The sequence below is a fragment of the Canis lupus genome, chromosome 11, assembly GCF_003254725.2.
Source record: "Canis lupus dingo isolate Sandy chromosome 11, ASM325472v2, whole genome shotgun sequence".
NCBI classification, from domain to species: Eukaryota; Metazoa; Chordata; class Mammalia; order Carnivora; family Canidae; genus Canis; species Canis lupus.
The window spans coordinates 67429903-67446083 of record NC_064253.1 but is presented as its reverse complement, the minus strand read 5'-3'; the positions used below and the strand labels follow the sequence as shown (position 1 = coordinate 67446083).

Genomic DNA, 16181 nt, shown 5'->3' with positions numbered 1-16181 from the left:
AGCAAACAAACAAAAAGAAAACCCAAGAATCTCAATTTCAACCTCACATCTTCCACAAGAATTTAATGGGGGGATTAAGATATAAGACACTATAAAATGTGTAGGAGAAAATCTTTAGACCTAGGGATTGGTGAGAAGTTCTGAGACCTAACACCCAAAGCACCATCTAGAAGCAAAAAGAGGGAAACCACCACCCAAACAACAAAACGAAATAAAGAAAATGGGAAAAGGGGGTACTCGGAGGAGCAGGCAATGCTTGATCTCGGGGTTGTGAATTCAAGCCCCACAACAGGTGTAGAGATTATTTAAAAATTAAAAAACTCTAGGGCAACCTGGGTGGCTCAGCGGTTGAGCACCTCTTGCAGCCCAGGGCCTGATCCTGGAGACCCGGGATCGAGTCCCATGTCGGGCTCCCTGCATGGAGCCTGCTTCTCCCTCTGGCTGTGTCTCTGCCTCTCTCTCTCTGTGTCTCTCATAAATAAACAAATAAAATCTTTAAAAATAAAAATAGAACTTAAAAAAAATTTTTAAAAGTGATACATTGATCTTGATCAACATTTTTAAAAAAAAAAGCCTTTGCTTTGCAAAAGATGCATTAGGAGCATGAAATGACAAGTTGCAGCCGCAGAGAAATGATCTGCAAACCACCTACGTGACCAAGGATGTCTTCATAGAGTGCATCAAGTGCTCTTGAACTCAAAACAGTAAAAAAGCAAATGCTCTAAGGAGAAAGTGAGCCAAAGGCAGGAAGCCACATTTCACCAGAGGGGGTATGCAGACGGAGGACGAGGACACGAGAGGATGCCCACTATCCCTACTCATTAGGGAGGCAGCACATGAAAACCTGGCGAGATCTCACCGCGCACCTATTGGAACAGCCACAGTGAAAAACGTGGGGGCGGCATTCAATGCTCCCAAGAGGCAGAGAAACTGGATCTCTCACCGGGTGGCAGTTTCTTACAAACGACACCTGCATTTACCGTACAACCCAGCACTTGCACTCCTGAACGCTTATCCCGGAGGAGTGAAAACCTGTGTCCACGCAAAACTCTCTACACGACGCCTGTAGCAGCTCTACACGGAACTGGAAACAACCGAAACGCCCGTCAACAAGTGAATGGGTAAACCAGCCGCGGCACGTCTATACCGCGGAACACCACTCCGCAAGAAACACGATCGAACTCTTGGCACACGCAGCAACTTGGATGGATCTCAAGGGCATTACGATGAGCAAAGAAAGACAATCTCGAAAGGTCACATAGTGCATGCTTCCATTTATACGACATTCTTAAAATGACAAAATTATAGAGCCGGAGAGCAGATTAGTGGTTGCTGGGGGTGAGGGTTGGGGGGGCGGGGGGGATGGGCGTGACGGTAGAAGAGGATCCGGGGAGATCTTTGTGGTGACACAGTTCTTTTGCCAGTTCCATAGCGGTTCCGTCATCTACACACGCGACAAAATAGCGCAGGAACACACAGTGTCCCAGTGTCACGTCCTGGCTTTGAGGCTGTACTCTCGACTGGGGAAGGTACAGCCACTGGGGGAAGTCCATGAAGGCTACGTGGGGGGCACCTCTTGGCTGTTTCCTGTGAACACCTAAATGTTGCAAAATGAAAAATTATTAAAAAGAAAACCCAAACCACTTGCATCTCAGTGAGACGCCTGCCCCAGAGGTGCTGACCCTTCCGGCCGGCGGATGTGGGCCCAGGCAGGGAGCTCGGGCAGGGAGGGCCTGGGCAGCTCGCAGCCTGCGCTCCTTCTCCCATGACCCCGGTCGCGGGCCCCGTTATGACCCCTTCTTTCTGGCTGAGGACCCGGTGGCTCCGAGACACGGACTCGTCCACCGTTGCACAGCAAGTCAGCATCGGAGCCAGAGCCCGGGCCTGCCAGCGTCTGGAGCCCGTGCTCCTCGTCACCATCCTCTGTGGCCTTGCGGTACAGATTCTGGGGATTGAGCCAGTTCCTGCGGCAGGAGCACTTCGGAGGGAGCAGCGAATACAACCTAAGGTGCGGGGCCCCTGGGGGCTCAGCGGTCCAGCGTCTGCCTTCGGCTCAGGGCGTGACCCCAGGGTCCTGGGATCAAGTCCCCCATCGGGCTCCTTGCATGGGGCCTGCTTCTCCCTCTGCCTGTGTCTCTGCTTCTCTCTGTGTCTCTCATGAATAAATAATTAAAATCTTAAAAAAAAAAAAAAAGGTATCAGAGTCAGATGGCTCCTCTGACTTGGAATACCCTCCACTCATTTTTCAGATGGGCCAAGTGAGGCCCAGTGAGGGAAGGGTCTTGCCACAAAGTAGCAGCAGAAGCAGATCCTGGGGTTGAGTTTCCTTCCCCGCAAGTGCGGGGACCCTCAGCTCCGCCTTTGACCCGGAGCTCGGTGCCTAGAGGGGCTGCTCTGGCCTGTGTGTGTGTGTGTGTGTGTGTGTGTGTGTGGGAGGGGTGCGGACCTCAGGGGAACGAGTATGTGAATAACCAGCGCATCCTTCTGCACTTGGGCCTGGCAGGGGGACACGAAGAGCCGTGTCTGAGGGTCATGAACCCACGGGGACCCCGAGGCAGGTGGCAAGTAGACGGCTCCCTCCAGGCGGCCCCTCCAGGCATCTGGAGGAGTTGCTAAACCCTTTTTTTAGTCCTAACAACACACACACTCACACCCTATGCAGACACACCTGGCCTGGATCCAGCCTCTCACATCACACCAAGCACCATGCGCCCCTTCGGAAGGTCCTCAGACAGAAAGCAAGCTCGGTTCTCCTTGTTTTCCAGAAGAAACCAGCAAGAGAGCGGAGGGCCTCGTACCAAGTCACACGCAGGTTTGGGACCATCTGAGGGAAGGCAGCTGCCTGACAGCGTGGGTGCTATTCAGTTGCCCCGAAACAGCAAGCGGGCCTCTGCGGAGCCCACTCAGGCCCGGGGCCCAATCCCACCCTCTTGGGGTCCCGCCCCCCACCCTTGTCCTTGGGGCACTGGTGGCCTTGTCCTAGAGACTGGCCATGGGGCCGATGCGGGGGCGGCTTCCTCCTGCGCAGCTGCTTGCTTGGCCTGACCTCACCTCTTGGATGCTCAGTGGTAGCCCCGGGCCTCCCTCCGCCTGCGCCTCCGTGGGGCGCCCCCTCCATGGCTGGTCCTGTGCTGAGGGTTACACAGATTCGTTATCTCACCGAGTCCCCGTGAGACCCGGCAGGTGGGATTGTTATACCCATTGTATAGACAACACCACCGAGGTAAGGCAATTTATCGACAGCTCCACGGAGAACTGAGATTCAGCCCAGGGCCAGGTATCTCCACACGTGAGGCCCACGATCTTCGTGAGAAAAGCCCTATCTTGGGGCACCTGGGTGGCTCAGGTCGTCGTGGTCCCGGGTCCAGGTGAAGGAGCCTGCTTCTCCCTCTGCCTGTGTCTCTGCCTCTCTCTCTCTGTGTCTCTCATGGATCAATAAATAAAATCTTAAAAAAAAAAAAGAAAAGAAAAGCTGTGTCCTGGAGACAAGGAGAACCTGTGCTCCCCACTAACTCCCTCCAACCGGCTGGAGGTGATGCTGCCCGGACGTTAGGGATTCGGGACCCGGTCTGGGCTCGGCCACAACATACTCTCCCACTTTCCCTGACCGTGAACTTTCTCACTTATAAAAGGAAAACAGCACTGAGCACTGCCCAGGCCGGCGCGGGGACGTGGAGCTAAGGCACGGATGCCCCTGGCGCCGGCCCCCCAAGCCGTGGGCCCCCCAAGCCGCACTCTCCTCATGCTGAGCGGGCCTAGACCCGCCCTGAAGCTCTTCCTCACCCCCACTCTCTCCTGCGGCCCAAGGATCCCAAGGACGGGGCTACCCTGTCCGCAGGGGGCCCAGGTACCCCCTTCCCTCCTGCCTGGCCCTGCCGGGGAGAGGCGAGGCAGAGCCAGATGTTTCACAGATGTCAGCAACACAACAGCACGAGAGCACTTGTCGGAGGCCCAGGGTGTGTTGCCTGAGGGCGGGGAGCTGAGGGAGCGGCTGGGGCAGGGGGGTGAACCAGGGAGCCTGTCTAGAGTAGGATGGCAGTGAGAGGGACCTGGGCGGGGACAGGAGGGTAAGGACCAGAGGAGCAAAGCAGAGACATGGGGGTGGGGAGTGCCCAGGAGTTTGGGGAGGGTGGGGGGAGCAGAGAGGAGTGAAACCGGAGAACCAGGGAGCCTGTAGGGGGCCTATCTGGGCAGGGGGCCTGCTGACCTGCCCCCCTCATGCCACCCCACCCCGGGATCCTGACTACACAGGGCTCAAGAACTCTAGAACCCTCCGAGACTCCAAGGCCCTGCTCGGCTGCCATGGGAGATCTCGAGCTGCAAGAGATCTTGCAAGAGATGCAAGCAGGAACCCAAGCACGCAAGTCAGCAGCTTAGACCCCGTGGTCTCTTCCAGGCTGGAGGGTCCGGGGGGCCGTGTCCGCCCCAGGCCGGGCCAAGAGGCCGAGAGCGTGAGGGACCCACCCGACTGGCCCACAAGGAGGCGGATGAAGCTCTGCCGGGCGGGCCAAGGCCCAGCGCCCTCCCACTGGCATCCACCCGGGAGCCTTGGCCGTGCCCTCTCCCCTTCCCACCCTTCACTCTGTCTGCAGGCTGACCCCAGCTGCTCCGAGCCAGGCTGACCGGCAGCCGTGCGGCGCGGGCTATGGCTGACGCTCCCCGGAACAGGCCGGCTTTGCCCTCCAGCTCAACGTTCCTGGAAGGACAGTGATCCGGGGTCTGAGCCTGAAGGCTCCCTGGCCGCCCTGATCAGGGCAGGGCCCGGGCCTGACAAGCCGGAGGAGCTCTCACCTCCCTGTGACCCTCAATAACGATGTCACCAGCAGCAGCTTGCGACGAAGGAGCACATCCCTGCGCCAGGCACTGGGCTGACCTCACTTGGTCCCCCAAGCTCTTGGATAGGTGTCAATGAGCACGACTTACAGATGGTAAAACTGAGGCAAAGAGGATTTTTTTTTCAAAGACTGAGAGCTGGTAGTTAGCCATGGAGCCGGGGCCCGGGCCTTTCACCTCCCCGAAGGGCTGCTTGCCTCCCTACGCCTCAGTCTTCCCATCTGTAGGCTGGGAAGGGGCCTGGACACGACGACCTCGCAGCCCTCACATCCCACACTGACCAGCCTGGGACTGCCAGACTGACGGCAAGGGGTCTGCTCCCTCCTCGCATGTTAAACAACAACAAAATAAAGTCGGGAGCAGCCCAGACGCCGTATAGGTGACAGTAGTGAGGCCTGAGCGGGGAGGGCGCTACGCAAGGTCCCCGGGGAGCCCAGGCAGGGCCCAGGGCGAGGAGGATGCCGGCACCTTTCCAGTCTGCTCTCCAGCTGCTCGGCGTCGCCAAAGCCGCTCCGGGCCAAGGGACCCAGTGTGAGTAATGGAAACCAGGCAGTGGGGCCTTCCGAAATGGGAATTCCATCTGCCTGACTTTGCTCTGCGGGACTTTGGTTTCCGTGGCAACCGGGGGTGGGAAGGCCGAGGGCTTGGCCCCAGGCTATGTCCCTGGAACCTGAAGGGGAAGGTGAGCCTCTGGGGCCGGTGTCTCCTCCAAGTGGAAGACACCTCAGGGAGGCTGGGCCTCCAGTCCTGACCTCCGTCCGGCCCTGCCACTAGCCCTGTTTTGGGAGGAACAGGAGGGCTATTGTGCTCCCCTCAGGGTCTGTTTTCCCAGCTGTCAGGTTCCCAATCGCAGGCCTGGATGACACCCTTGCTCTGAATGGATGACCCCACTCCAGGCCATGCTCGAGCCCCAGCCCCCAGGCCGTGGCAGGCTGCAGGAGGGGGCACCGGGGGCCCCCACTCCAGGCCGTGCCAGAGCCTCAGCCCCCAGCAGGCTGTAGGGGGGGCACTGGGGGCCAGCCTTGGCATCAGCTTGGCTTGGGTTCCAGGCTCTTCTCTCATCGCCTCCGAGCAAGTGGTGCAAGGCCTCGAGTGAAATGCGGCTTTGGGACACACCTTGCCTAAATTTGCACCTCTTGTTAGGTGCAGAGTGGGAAGCCTTCCAGGGAGACGGAGGGATTCTCTGTAAGCCCCACGCCTTGCCACCTGCCCACATCTCCCTTCTGTCCTAAAGGTGTCCACGGACCTGTCCATCTGCATCTGTTGCCCTGCCTGAGACGCTGGCCTCCTCCACCTCGGCCAACCAGCCTTAGTTCCACTAGAATCCCAGGGTATGGTGGCCAAGCTAGGCCTCCATCCTGTGGCAAGCAGAGGACAGCAATCCGGAGTACAGGCGCTATGGCTGGGCTTTGGCAGAACCCGGTCTCTGCCACTCGCCAGCCGTATGACCTTGGACAAGTCACCTTACCTGCCCATGCTTCACTGTCCCCATCTGTGAACTGGGCCTAACCCCCACCTCCCAAGCTGTGGAGAAGGTGAGACGGTAGTCGGACAAGGATGCCTAGCCCGGGGAAGCGGTCAGTGAGCCGTAAGCCCCAGGGCACCGTGTCTGTGGCTCTGGGGTGGGAGGCGGGTGATGCCGAGAGAGGAGAAGCCAGACTGACCCCAGCCCCCCGAGCCCCAGTCACCCTGGGAAAGCTCAAGACCCAGGAACACACGAACGAGAAATAACACAGGCCTTTTATTTGCTCCAGAACTTGGCTGCTGTGTGGTCCAAGGGTGCCATGCTTTCCCAGAGCCCCTGAGGGGCACTTCCCTCGGTGGGCGGGGGAGGGGGGTGCTGGATCTCTGTGCGAGCTCCCACGGAAGCACCCACCCCCACCAGGCCGCATGAGTCCAGAAGGCCCAGCTGCCCACCGCTGGTGCCTGGGACCAGCAACTCCCCTGAAACTGGAAAGTGGTGTCCACCTTCTCGGCGAGGTGGCTTTTCACAAGGCGTTGGTTAAAATATTGCACTTGTAAATTAGGAAAACCGATGAGGCAAAAATTTCCTATAACAGGACGACGTGCCAAGCATCCGACTACTATTTAAATAAATAAAACTCAAGGCGGGGTCGGAGTGGCGAGCCCCAGTGGCCTCCCCCGGGAGATCCCTGGAGCCCACAGCCAGGCCCCCTGCCCCATCAGCCAGTTCTTTAAGGAACTTGGTCAATGCTGAGTCTACGCAGCACAGAGCAGCAGCTCCAGGTCTGGCTCAGCCAGGGCCCCTGACCTGCCGGGGCCCTCGGGCCCCCTCGTACCGGGGCAGTGGGGACCCAACAGGGCCAGTCCTTCTGCTCCTCCGGTGGCCTGGGCCTCTCTCGGTCCAGGCCTCTCATCCGAATGTCCGTCTGTCCATCCGGAGACACAGCCTCCGGGGGCTTGCTTGCCCCCTCCGTCGCAGAGGGAGAGAGGCAGGTGGGAAGGGGGCCCAGCCCGCCTGGTGTGAACACGGGGCTCGACCCTGGCAGCCCCTAAAGTGGGGGACTCATCTTCTTCTGGTTAATGAGGTCCAGGTAGAGGTCAGAGCGGAGGAAGCGTGGATACGAGTCTTTTTCCATGAGCCCGAAGATGCGCTTCTGCGCCAGATCGAAGCAGCCCCGGGTGACACTCTGCAGGTTGTCCTTGGTGTGCTCTCGGGTGTAGGAGTCCAGGTTTACCTGTGGGGGGGAGGGCAGCACAGTCAGGTCCACCTGCAGGGGGCCGACCCCGGGGCGGGGGCCCAGGTACGGGCCGTCCCCAGCCTGTCACCTCCGAGCCCCTCTGCTCCACGTCTTAAGTCTCAGAGTGGAGGCCCTCGGGTCAGTGACCCAAGTCCTGGCCGGGTCGCTCACTGTAGGGCTGGTAGCTTATAGGGCCTGAAAACACCTCTAAGGTCAGACTGCCTGGTTGGAATCCTGGCGGCGCCGTGCCTAGGCCCGGGACCCTGAGCACATCGCGCGAGTGCTCCGAGGCCCGCCTGTCCTGTCCGCGGGCTAGGAGGAGTGGTGTACCCCTCAGAGTGGCAGGGACGAAGCAAGGCCATCCACGGGAAACACAGACCGAGCAGATCAACAGATCACCCGCTGCGACTTTGCCCACAGTACCCGACACTCAGTAAGCACTCAATAGATGTTAGCTCCTCTGACTTCAGCAGACACTGTCGCCTCATTTTTTTTTAAAGATTTTATTTATTTATGCATGAGAGACACGGGGGGAGAGAGAGAGAGAGAGGCAGAGACACAGGCAGAGGGAGAAGCAGGCTCCATGCACCGGGAGCCCGACGTGGGACTCGATCCCGGGTCTCCAGGATCACGCCCTGGGCCGAAGGCGGGTGCTAAACCGCTGAGCCCCCCAGGGATCCTCCTGTCGCCTCGTTTTTAAAGTGAAGATAATATTGAACCCATTTTACAGGTCGTCATGAGGATCAAATAAAAGAGTTCACACATAAAGGGCTCAGCACGTGCCTGGCACAGAGCGCCCGCCAGCCGCCTTTCTGATTTGTTACCAATGGAGACGTGTCCTTCCCAGGGCCCCAGGCTTGCTCCTCTCCACCCTGGCCGCACCACGGTCCCCGAGCGTCCCTCTCGCCTCTCCCCTTCCTGAGCCCCTCGCGGCCGCTGAGGCCTCACCTCCTTGCACGCCTGGATGGCGATGTACTCGGCGAAGATCTTCTTGGCCTTGGCCGCCATCTTGGACTGTGACTTGACCTTCTTGAAGTCCTCACACGCCAGCCAGAACTCCAGGTTCTCCTCACTAAACTCGGTGCGAAGGAAGGCCTGGAACACGGCTAACCCATCTGTGACGAGAAGCCCGGGCCCCGGGGTGAGGAGAAGCAGCCCCTCCTGCCCTCTGGGACCCCCCAGCCTCCCCTCGGGGGTCTCTTAGGGTGCGACGTCGGGAGCTCGGGAGGGTAACCAGGAGCCCCGGCCCTGCCGCTGCCCCTCCGTGGGCCTTGGCCACGTCTCTCCCGGTCTGGGCCTCAGTTCCCCCATCTGTAAAATGGGGCTCACGAGCCAGTTCCTGGAGCCCTGCGAGGATCGGAGGGGCCGTGCCCGTGAGCTGCGGGCACCCTCGGCCGTGGAAGCCGCGTCCCTGGAAAGGTTTATCGCTCTTCTGGGAACCGGGCGAGCGCGCAGGTCACAGGTCGCGGCGGCCTCCTGCGGGCCGGGCCAGCTCCCTGGACGGGGAGGGGCTGGCAGGACCGGCTCCGAGGCCAGCCCAAGGGCCCCGCGTCTCCCCACAGCGGGGGGCCCGGCCTGGCACCCAGGAGAGAGGGAAGGCCACTGTCCGCAGAGGCGGAAGGCGGAGCGGGAGGGGGACGACACCCGGAGGGGCGCGGGGAGCAGGCCGGCTGGGCCCCACTTACATTTGTGAAGCAGCAGCTTCTCCAAGGACTCGCCCCACTTGAGGGCTTCCTCTGAGGTGGGCCTGGGGGACGAGGGAAGGGGCGCAGTGAGGCACGGGGCTGGGGGGCCTGTTAGCTGCCCCTGGCCCTGGGCGGTGGCCGGGCCCAGCTGGGGAGCCCACCCCCTTCCCTGGGCCCACCCCTGCCCCTGCCCGGCCGGCCTCCCCCCTGCCTGCCGCGTACCAGGCTCCCTCAGAGACAGCCTCCAGCCCACGGGAGCTGGATCCAGCCCAACGCCCCCCTCCACTTAGCCCCCACCAGCCCCGCTCCCCTGGGGACCCCGGGGTGCAGACCCGACCTACTTGAATGACTTGACCATTTTGTCTGCCTTGCCCGCGGGCTGGGCCCCGGGAGACTCGTTCCTCCGCCTGAAGATGCCCAGCTTGTTCTTCATGTCCTTGGCCCTGGGGGCGGAAGCAGAGAAGGGGGTCAGCGGGCGGCCGGGCGCGGACCAGGGTGGCACCTACTGGGTGCCCGGGCGGGGCGCCGGGCGGGAGGCACCTACTCCTTCATCGTGTGCCGCCGCTGCAGGTTCCCGTTGCGGGTGAGGTACATGCCTCGGAGCATCTCCGCGGGGCCCCGCCTCGGCCCCCAAGGCTCGGGCTCCCCACCCGCAGGCACGACGGTGCAGCGCTCGCTCGCGGGGATCCCAGCCGCCGACTGGGCTCCGGGCCGGGCTGGGACTCAGACAGGAGGAGCCAGGAAATGGGAGGGCCCAGGACGGGAGCGGAAAAAAAAATATCCCTCCTGGCCAACCCTGGGAGGGAGCCCGTGAAAGGGGCATGTGTCTGCAAGGGGCGGCCTCTGGGGCCCCCGGCAAAAAGCCAGACCCAGTTATTTGTGACCGGCCTCCCCGTTGCCATGGCAGCGCCGGGGGAAGGAGGAGAAAACAAGTCAGCAAATTGCTGGGAGGGAGGGAGGGAGTGGGGGGGACCCTGCCCACCAGGGTGGCAGGACTGGCTATTTTTAGCCAGGAATCATTTTTAGCCTTGCCACGCCCCCTAGGAGGCCCGATTCAGCCCCGGGCAAAGCTGCTGGCAAGGAAGGGGTTAAAGGCCCCAGGCTCCAGTTTGTGCGCCCCCCTCCTCCCCGGTCGCTAGACCCCCCCCCGCCCCCCCCCCCCCCCCCCCCCGCCCTTCCAGGGGAACAGCCCAGGCTCCCCGGCCTCAGCCTCGGCAGCTGGCTTTCGGTACAAGCGTCGGTGAAGACGCAGGGTGTCCCCAAAGTCTGAGTACTGTTTCAAAGCTCAGACAACTTCAGAAGTACAAATCCTATAAACTTTCAAAAAACGTCGTTTGGAATTTTAATTATGGAAATTTTTTTTAAATGCACATGTAGTTTTGTGATTTTTGAACCATCATTTTTTTTTTTAATTTTGATTTTTGGTTTCTGTTCTGATGAAAGATTAAAAATGCTGACCGGAACCAAGTCACGATAAAAAATGTATTGGCAAAATCATTTTTTGTGGGTTTTTCTTTAAGATTTATTTATTTATGATAGACACAGAGAGAGAGAGAGAGAGAGAGAGAGAGGCAGAGACACAGGAGGGAGAAGCAGGCTCCATGCCGGAGCCTGACGCGGGACTCGATCCTGGGACTCCAGGATCGAGCCCTGGGCCAAAGGCAGGCGCTAAACCGCTGAGCCACCCAGGGATTCCCCCCCCCCTTTTTTTTTTTGCCAATTCGCAAAGCTAAGTAAGTGTAAAAGAAATGTAAATAATGCAACTTGCAAGCAGGTGTTTGTAAGTTTGTGGTATTTGCCCTCCTGAAGTCATTCAAGCTGAAAGTGGCATTAAGACCTATGGGACACCCTGGGTAAGTAGGTAAGGGAGGTGGTGTCCCGTGGAGGTTAAGTGTGGGCTCCGGAGCCTCAGAGCCTCAGGGACAAATCCCAACCCCAGCAGGTACCAACTGTGTGCTCTTTGTCAAGTTACCTAACCTCTCAGCAGGTTTTCTCATTCATCAGCGATGGGGGAACCTGCTCTTGCAAGTCTAAGCCAATGAGCTAAGGCCAAGGAGTCCAGGGCCTGGCAGTCCTCTTGGTGAGGATGGGGGCCCTTAGAGCGCCCCGGGGTGACTAGAATGCCAGCATTCGACTTCCTGGAGCATAGTGGTCTGTTTGACGGGACAGCAGAGCTCAGAGCCTTCCCCCCCGCCCCCCCCCCCCCCCCCCCCCGCGTTCCCACGTGGGTCCAGAAGCCAGAACAGGGACCCACAAGCAGAAGCTAAAGGAGCACTTTCCTCCAACCAGAGCCATGAAGAGATGGAATGAGTGGCCTCTGGGGAATGGACTCTCATCACTCAGAGGCCACCTGGCCGGGCTGCTGTGAACCTCCCTCAGAGTGCTTTGCACTGAACTTCAAATATAACAGCTCTGGGGAAAAATATATACACATGTATATCGATATTTCTAGAGCCAGCACGCCAGGTCTCAGATCCCCACTCCACCACGTACTTGCTGTATGACCCTCGGACAAGTAACTTCTTTTTGCTTCAATTTGCTCATTGGTCAAACAGAGTAAGTGAGAAAAAAAGGAAATATGAAATAGAAATAATGGTAAAGATTAAGTTAGATCATATAACAGTGCCTGGCACAATAAATATTAGTTATTTTTATTACCCTAGAGCCTAAGAGTCCTTGACAAAGTTTTTAAGAATGTGAGCCTCAGGGTGCCTGGGTGGCTCAGTAGCTTAAGTGTCTGCCTTCTGCTCAGGTCATGATCACGGGGTCCTGGGATGGAGCCCCGGCATCAGACTCCCTGCTCAGTGGGGAGTCTGCTTCTCCCTCTCCTGCTCCCCCTGCTTGTGTTCTCTCTCTCTCTCTGTCAAATAAATAAACTCTTTAAAAACATTAAAAAAAAAAAAAAAAAAAGGGTGAGCTTCAGGCCTTCAAAAGGCAGCACCCACCAGGAAGGGAGGCTAGAGTCAGTGGACCGGGCCGGGACAGCTCTGGCGCGGCAGATGCTCGCCCTCCACGGCCCTCCACCGCCCCACCCCTGGGAGCGGCACCCCCAGTGGCTTTGGTGACACCGGGACCCAACGGTTGGTACACAGAGCTATTTTTGGTGCATTTCACCTTCCCTAGAAGGGCGTGATTGCTCCTGGCTGCAGAGTGAGAGAAGTCTACCGTTGCCACAGGAAGCTGGAGAGGGCAAAGGAGCCGGGAAGAAAGTTTCTAGGGTAGTGGATGCCAGCCAAAGTAGAGGCCAGGGAAGTGGCTGCAGGAGGCATCTGGAAAGATGCCTGTCCTCCTCCCCCAGGCCCCACTGGTAGGTGATGATGAGCACTAGGGGACCCAGGGGGCACACCACCACATGCCCCAGGGCCTCCTCTCCATCCCCCTGGATGGCCTTGGGCCTTGGGCCTCGGTGTCCAAGGAGACCCAAGGAGAACCCACACACACACCCTGTTAATTTAATGGGTACGGCTCACAAACCTCCAAAACGGCAGTGTAAAGCCCAGGAGTGCGGCCTGCAGGCTGGGGAGCGAGGGCCAGGCTACCTGGACCAGCAGCGCCACCTCCTGGCAATGCCCCCGACGGGGAGAAGGGGGGAATCCCGAGGACTGCTGTCTGTCCTCTCTCAGAGGGAGCAAAGCACTTGTCAGGGTCACTCAGCCACTGCCCAGCTGGGCCGGGGCCAGGACGACCTGGCTGCCTGCCTCCGCATGGTTCCCTGGGGCTTCCAGGTACTGAGTCAGCAGGCGGCCTCACTCTGCGTGCGTGCTGATGCCAGAGCCGGACGCTCAGGACCCCAGTGCCCCCGCCCCCCCGGGGCCACTGGCCAGTCTTAAGGTCTTGCTGTGGACTGGCGTCTCTCTAGGGCAGGGCTGGGCACGGCCCCTTCTCCCCACCTGTACCCCCGGAAGAGAGACAAGCCCAGGGATGGAGGAGGGAGAAAGGCTTGGGAAGAAGTCTCCCTGACTGCAAGGTTGAGGATCATGGATCTTTGCAACGTACAGGTTTTTGCTCTTTCTCTTCCGAGAGGCTTCATCATCATCCCCAACTGTGTCAGCCCCGCTCATCTGTGGAAGGAAGATAGACACGTTACGGCCTGGGCAGCCGACGGCTGCTGGCTGAGCAGAGAGGCTCAGGGAGCCAAGGGCTCCTCCAACCGCCCCACTCCTCTCCTGCAAAGCTCCTACCCTCAGGTGAGGGACAGGGAGACCCATTTCTGGGAACAGTCTGTCCACCAGGTGTGGCTGACAGATGCTCCAGCTAGAGGGGTCTCCTCCTGATGCAACTCGGAGCCCAGTTTGCAAGGGAGAAGCCAGAGAGACAATCCTGATGGCAGGGCCGGAGTCACAGCCCTGATGGCAGGGTCAGAGTCACAGCCCTTAATCGTTGCAGGCAGTAGGGCAGACGGGAGAGCGGGGCTACAGGACGGGTTCCGCAGCGTGACTCGGCCAATCACTGTCCCTCTGTGAGCCTCCATTTCTTAATTTCAAAATCGAGATCATAATGGCCAACTCAGGCTTGTGAGGTTTGGCAGAGGCCTGGGATCAGTCAGCAGCTGGGCTTTCTGCCCAGTGCCCCCGGGGTAATATCTAAACCCCGTGACACGATACACAGGGTCTGCCATCGGATCTGGGCAGAAAATTGCTTTTTTTTTTTTTAAGATTTTATTTACTTATTCATGAGACACACACACACACACACACACACACACACACACACACACAGGCAGAGGGAGAAGCAGGCTCCATGCACGGAGCCCGATGTGGGACTCGTTCCTGGGACGCCAGGATCACACCCTGGGCTGAAGGCCGCGCTAAACCACTGAGCCACCCTGGGCTGCCCAGAAAGTTGTATTTTAACATCAGTTACAACTCCTTTTGTTACCTCTCCAGCCTGACCCCTGCTCCAGCACCCTCCTGCCCCCCAGCCAAATGGGACGTCTTTGCCTGACCTCCCCCCTCACCTCAGGCCTTTCCAAGGGCTACACCTTCCACCATTGATGCTTTTGTTACCCTCCCATCTCCCTGGACTCCCAAGACCCAGCCTCAGGAAAGACCTAGCCCTTGGGTATGCCACCGAAATGCCTCATGGCCTAGGGAGCACTCCCAGAGCCCTAGGCCAAGGCTGTGCCCCTTCACCCCTCGTGAGGTCCCCACCACCTTTGAAAAGGCTTTTCCTCAGTCTCTCCCCTGGGCTTGACTGTGAATTCTCAAGAGCAAGGCCTCTGTCTGCCTGGGTCACCTTCATGGGGCCTGACACATGTTAGAAGCTCAACAAATACTTGTCAAATGAAGAATGAATCAAAGAGGGAAAGCAGGGGACACCTGGGTGGCTCAGTGGTTGAGTGTCTGCCTTTGGCTTGGGTGGTGATCCCAGGGTCCTGGGATCAAGTCCTGAGTCAGGCTCCCCGCAGGAGAAGCAGGGAGCCTGCTTCTCCCTCTGCCTGTGATTCTGCCTCTCTCTGTGTGTCTCTCATGAATGAATAAATAAAATCTTAAAAAAAAAAAAAAGAGAGGGAAAGCAGATGGGGAACAAGGCTTGAGGTCCTCACTGCCTGAATCTAGTCTTCAGCTCTATCCCCCTTGCTCTCCTTCGGCCACAGACTGCACCTCCCCACCTCCTTGGCCCTCCCCTTTGCCTGTGCCTCCTCCCCTTCCCTGGATGCCCTCTCTCCTCCTCCCCCCAGCCTGCCACACCTCTCCTCCAGGCGGCTCCAGATTCCCACCATCTCTACCAGAGCTGTCTGCGGTTTCCCTGCCCAGCTGGTGCTTGTCCATCTTTCTCCAGCCCAAACCCAAGGCCCCGCCAGGGCCACCCTAGAACAGGGGCCCAGGAAATGCCCCGAGATGGGGGAGGAACTAGAGCTCAGAGCAGGCTGGGCATGGACACTATGTCCCCAGACAAGACAAAATACCACCCCGTGTGGATCTCAGCTCAGACTCCCCATGAGCCCCACCCTGGGCCGTGGATTCCTCATTTGTAAAATAAAAATGGGCTCGTTCTTAAAGTGTTCGGAATTTGGGGAGAGAAGTGGCCTTACTGAAGTGATAGCCAGCGGGGGGGGGACTAGCCAACGTGGAATGCCCACCGTGGATGGGCGGATGGATGGAGGGAGCGGGGAATTATACTTTCCTTTATGGAGCTCATACTATAGCCCAGACCCCGGAATGGGCACTATCCAGAGACTACCTCATTCATCTTCAGAATAAGTCCATAAAGCAAACGGAGGTTCAGAGAAGTCAAGTCACTTGCCCAAAGATACCCAGCGTTGAAGTGGCAGGTCGGTGTGCATCTAAGACCCGAGTTTCTCCACCAGAGGATGCTGCTACTCAAAGGTAAGGATGGCGCACACTTTGAATGTTTTCAGTAAAAGCCTCGGGGGAAGTGCCACCTCCTTCCTGAGGACTGCCCCGCCGGGGTTGTAAACACGCGTGTGTACGTGCACACACAGGCATACACCCATCCATGGTGTGTGATTCCAGAGCTCGGCTTTGCAGGAAGCAGGTACTGATCCTAGTTCCACTGGCTCTGGAGGGGCTTCTTGGCCTCTCAGCATCAGCTTCTTTAGCTACAGCAGAGCTGGGGTGACAGCCCCCTGGCTGTTGGAGGAGTCACCGCGCCCTCCGGAAGCAGGGCTGTTCACTGCCCGGGAGTCTTACTGCTGCGGCCTCCCGTGCACACGGGCTGCAGTCACGCTGGCCTGGCGAGGCCGTGCCCGGAGCCCCCACCCGTGGGAAAGGGCCACGGGCGCTGGGCTTCCTCCCATTCTAACCTTGGCTTCCGTACTTTATCGAGCCCACACAATGGGCCTGGGGGCCACTCCCGCCCCACCCGCACCCCCAGCCTCTGCACTGCGCTGCTGGGAAATGGGCTCTTCCTTCCACTGCTGGGGCAGGGGTGGGGGGGAGGGGGGTGTCATCTTCAGCAGGGACCAGCCCACAGCCACCAGCCTGCTAGCTCAGGCCCT

The 16181-nt window shown here is 59.0% G+C and overlaps 1 protein-coding gene and 1 long non-coding RNA gene across 15 annotated transcripts in view; both read right to left on the bottom strand.

Annotated features, from left to right (window-relative positions):
• Positions 1-466: 466 nt before the first annotated feature.
• Positions 467-4781, bottom strand: LOC112650459 (uncharacterized). 2 transcript variants are annotated; one of them, XR_007414149.1, is made up of 3 exons: positions 4599-4781; positions 2669-3446; positions 467-2176 (listed from the first exon to the last, which is right to left on the bottom strand). It is a non-coding gene; the product is annotated as an uncharacterized LOC112650459 (long non-coding RNA). The 2 variants fall into 2 exon arrangements; XR_004803525.2 differs by lacking the exon at positions 4599-4781 and adding an exon at positions 3784-4587.
• A 1774-nt stretch (positions 4782-6555) lies between these two features.
• Positions 6556-16181, bottom strand: part of RGS3 (regulator of G protein signaling 3) — a 137909-nt gene continuing 128283 nt past the window's right edge. For 11 of the 13 annotated variants that reach the window (XM_049116372.1, XM_049116370.1, XM_049116371.1 and 8 more), the window contains 5 exons: positions 13217-13281; positions 9562-9663; positions 9221-9282; positions 8484-8650; positions 6556-7532 (listed from right to left, as the gene is read on the bottom strand). In XM_049116372.1, the coding sequence (XP_048972329.1) occupies positions 7347-7532; positions 8484-8650; positions 9221-9282; positions 9562-9663; positions 13217-13281 (582 nt within the window). In that variant the 3' untranslated portion in view covers positions 6556-7346. Of the gene's footprint in view, positions 7533-8483; positions 8651-9220; positions 9283-9561; positions 9664-9764; positions 10047-13216; positions 13282-16181 lie in introns of those variants that run through there. The other 2 variants (XM_049116383.1, XM_049116373.1) reach the window with 2 other exon arrangements.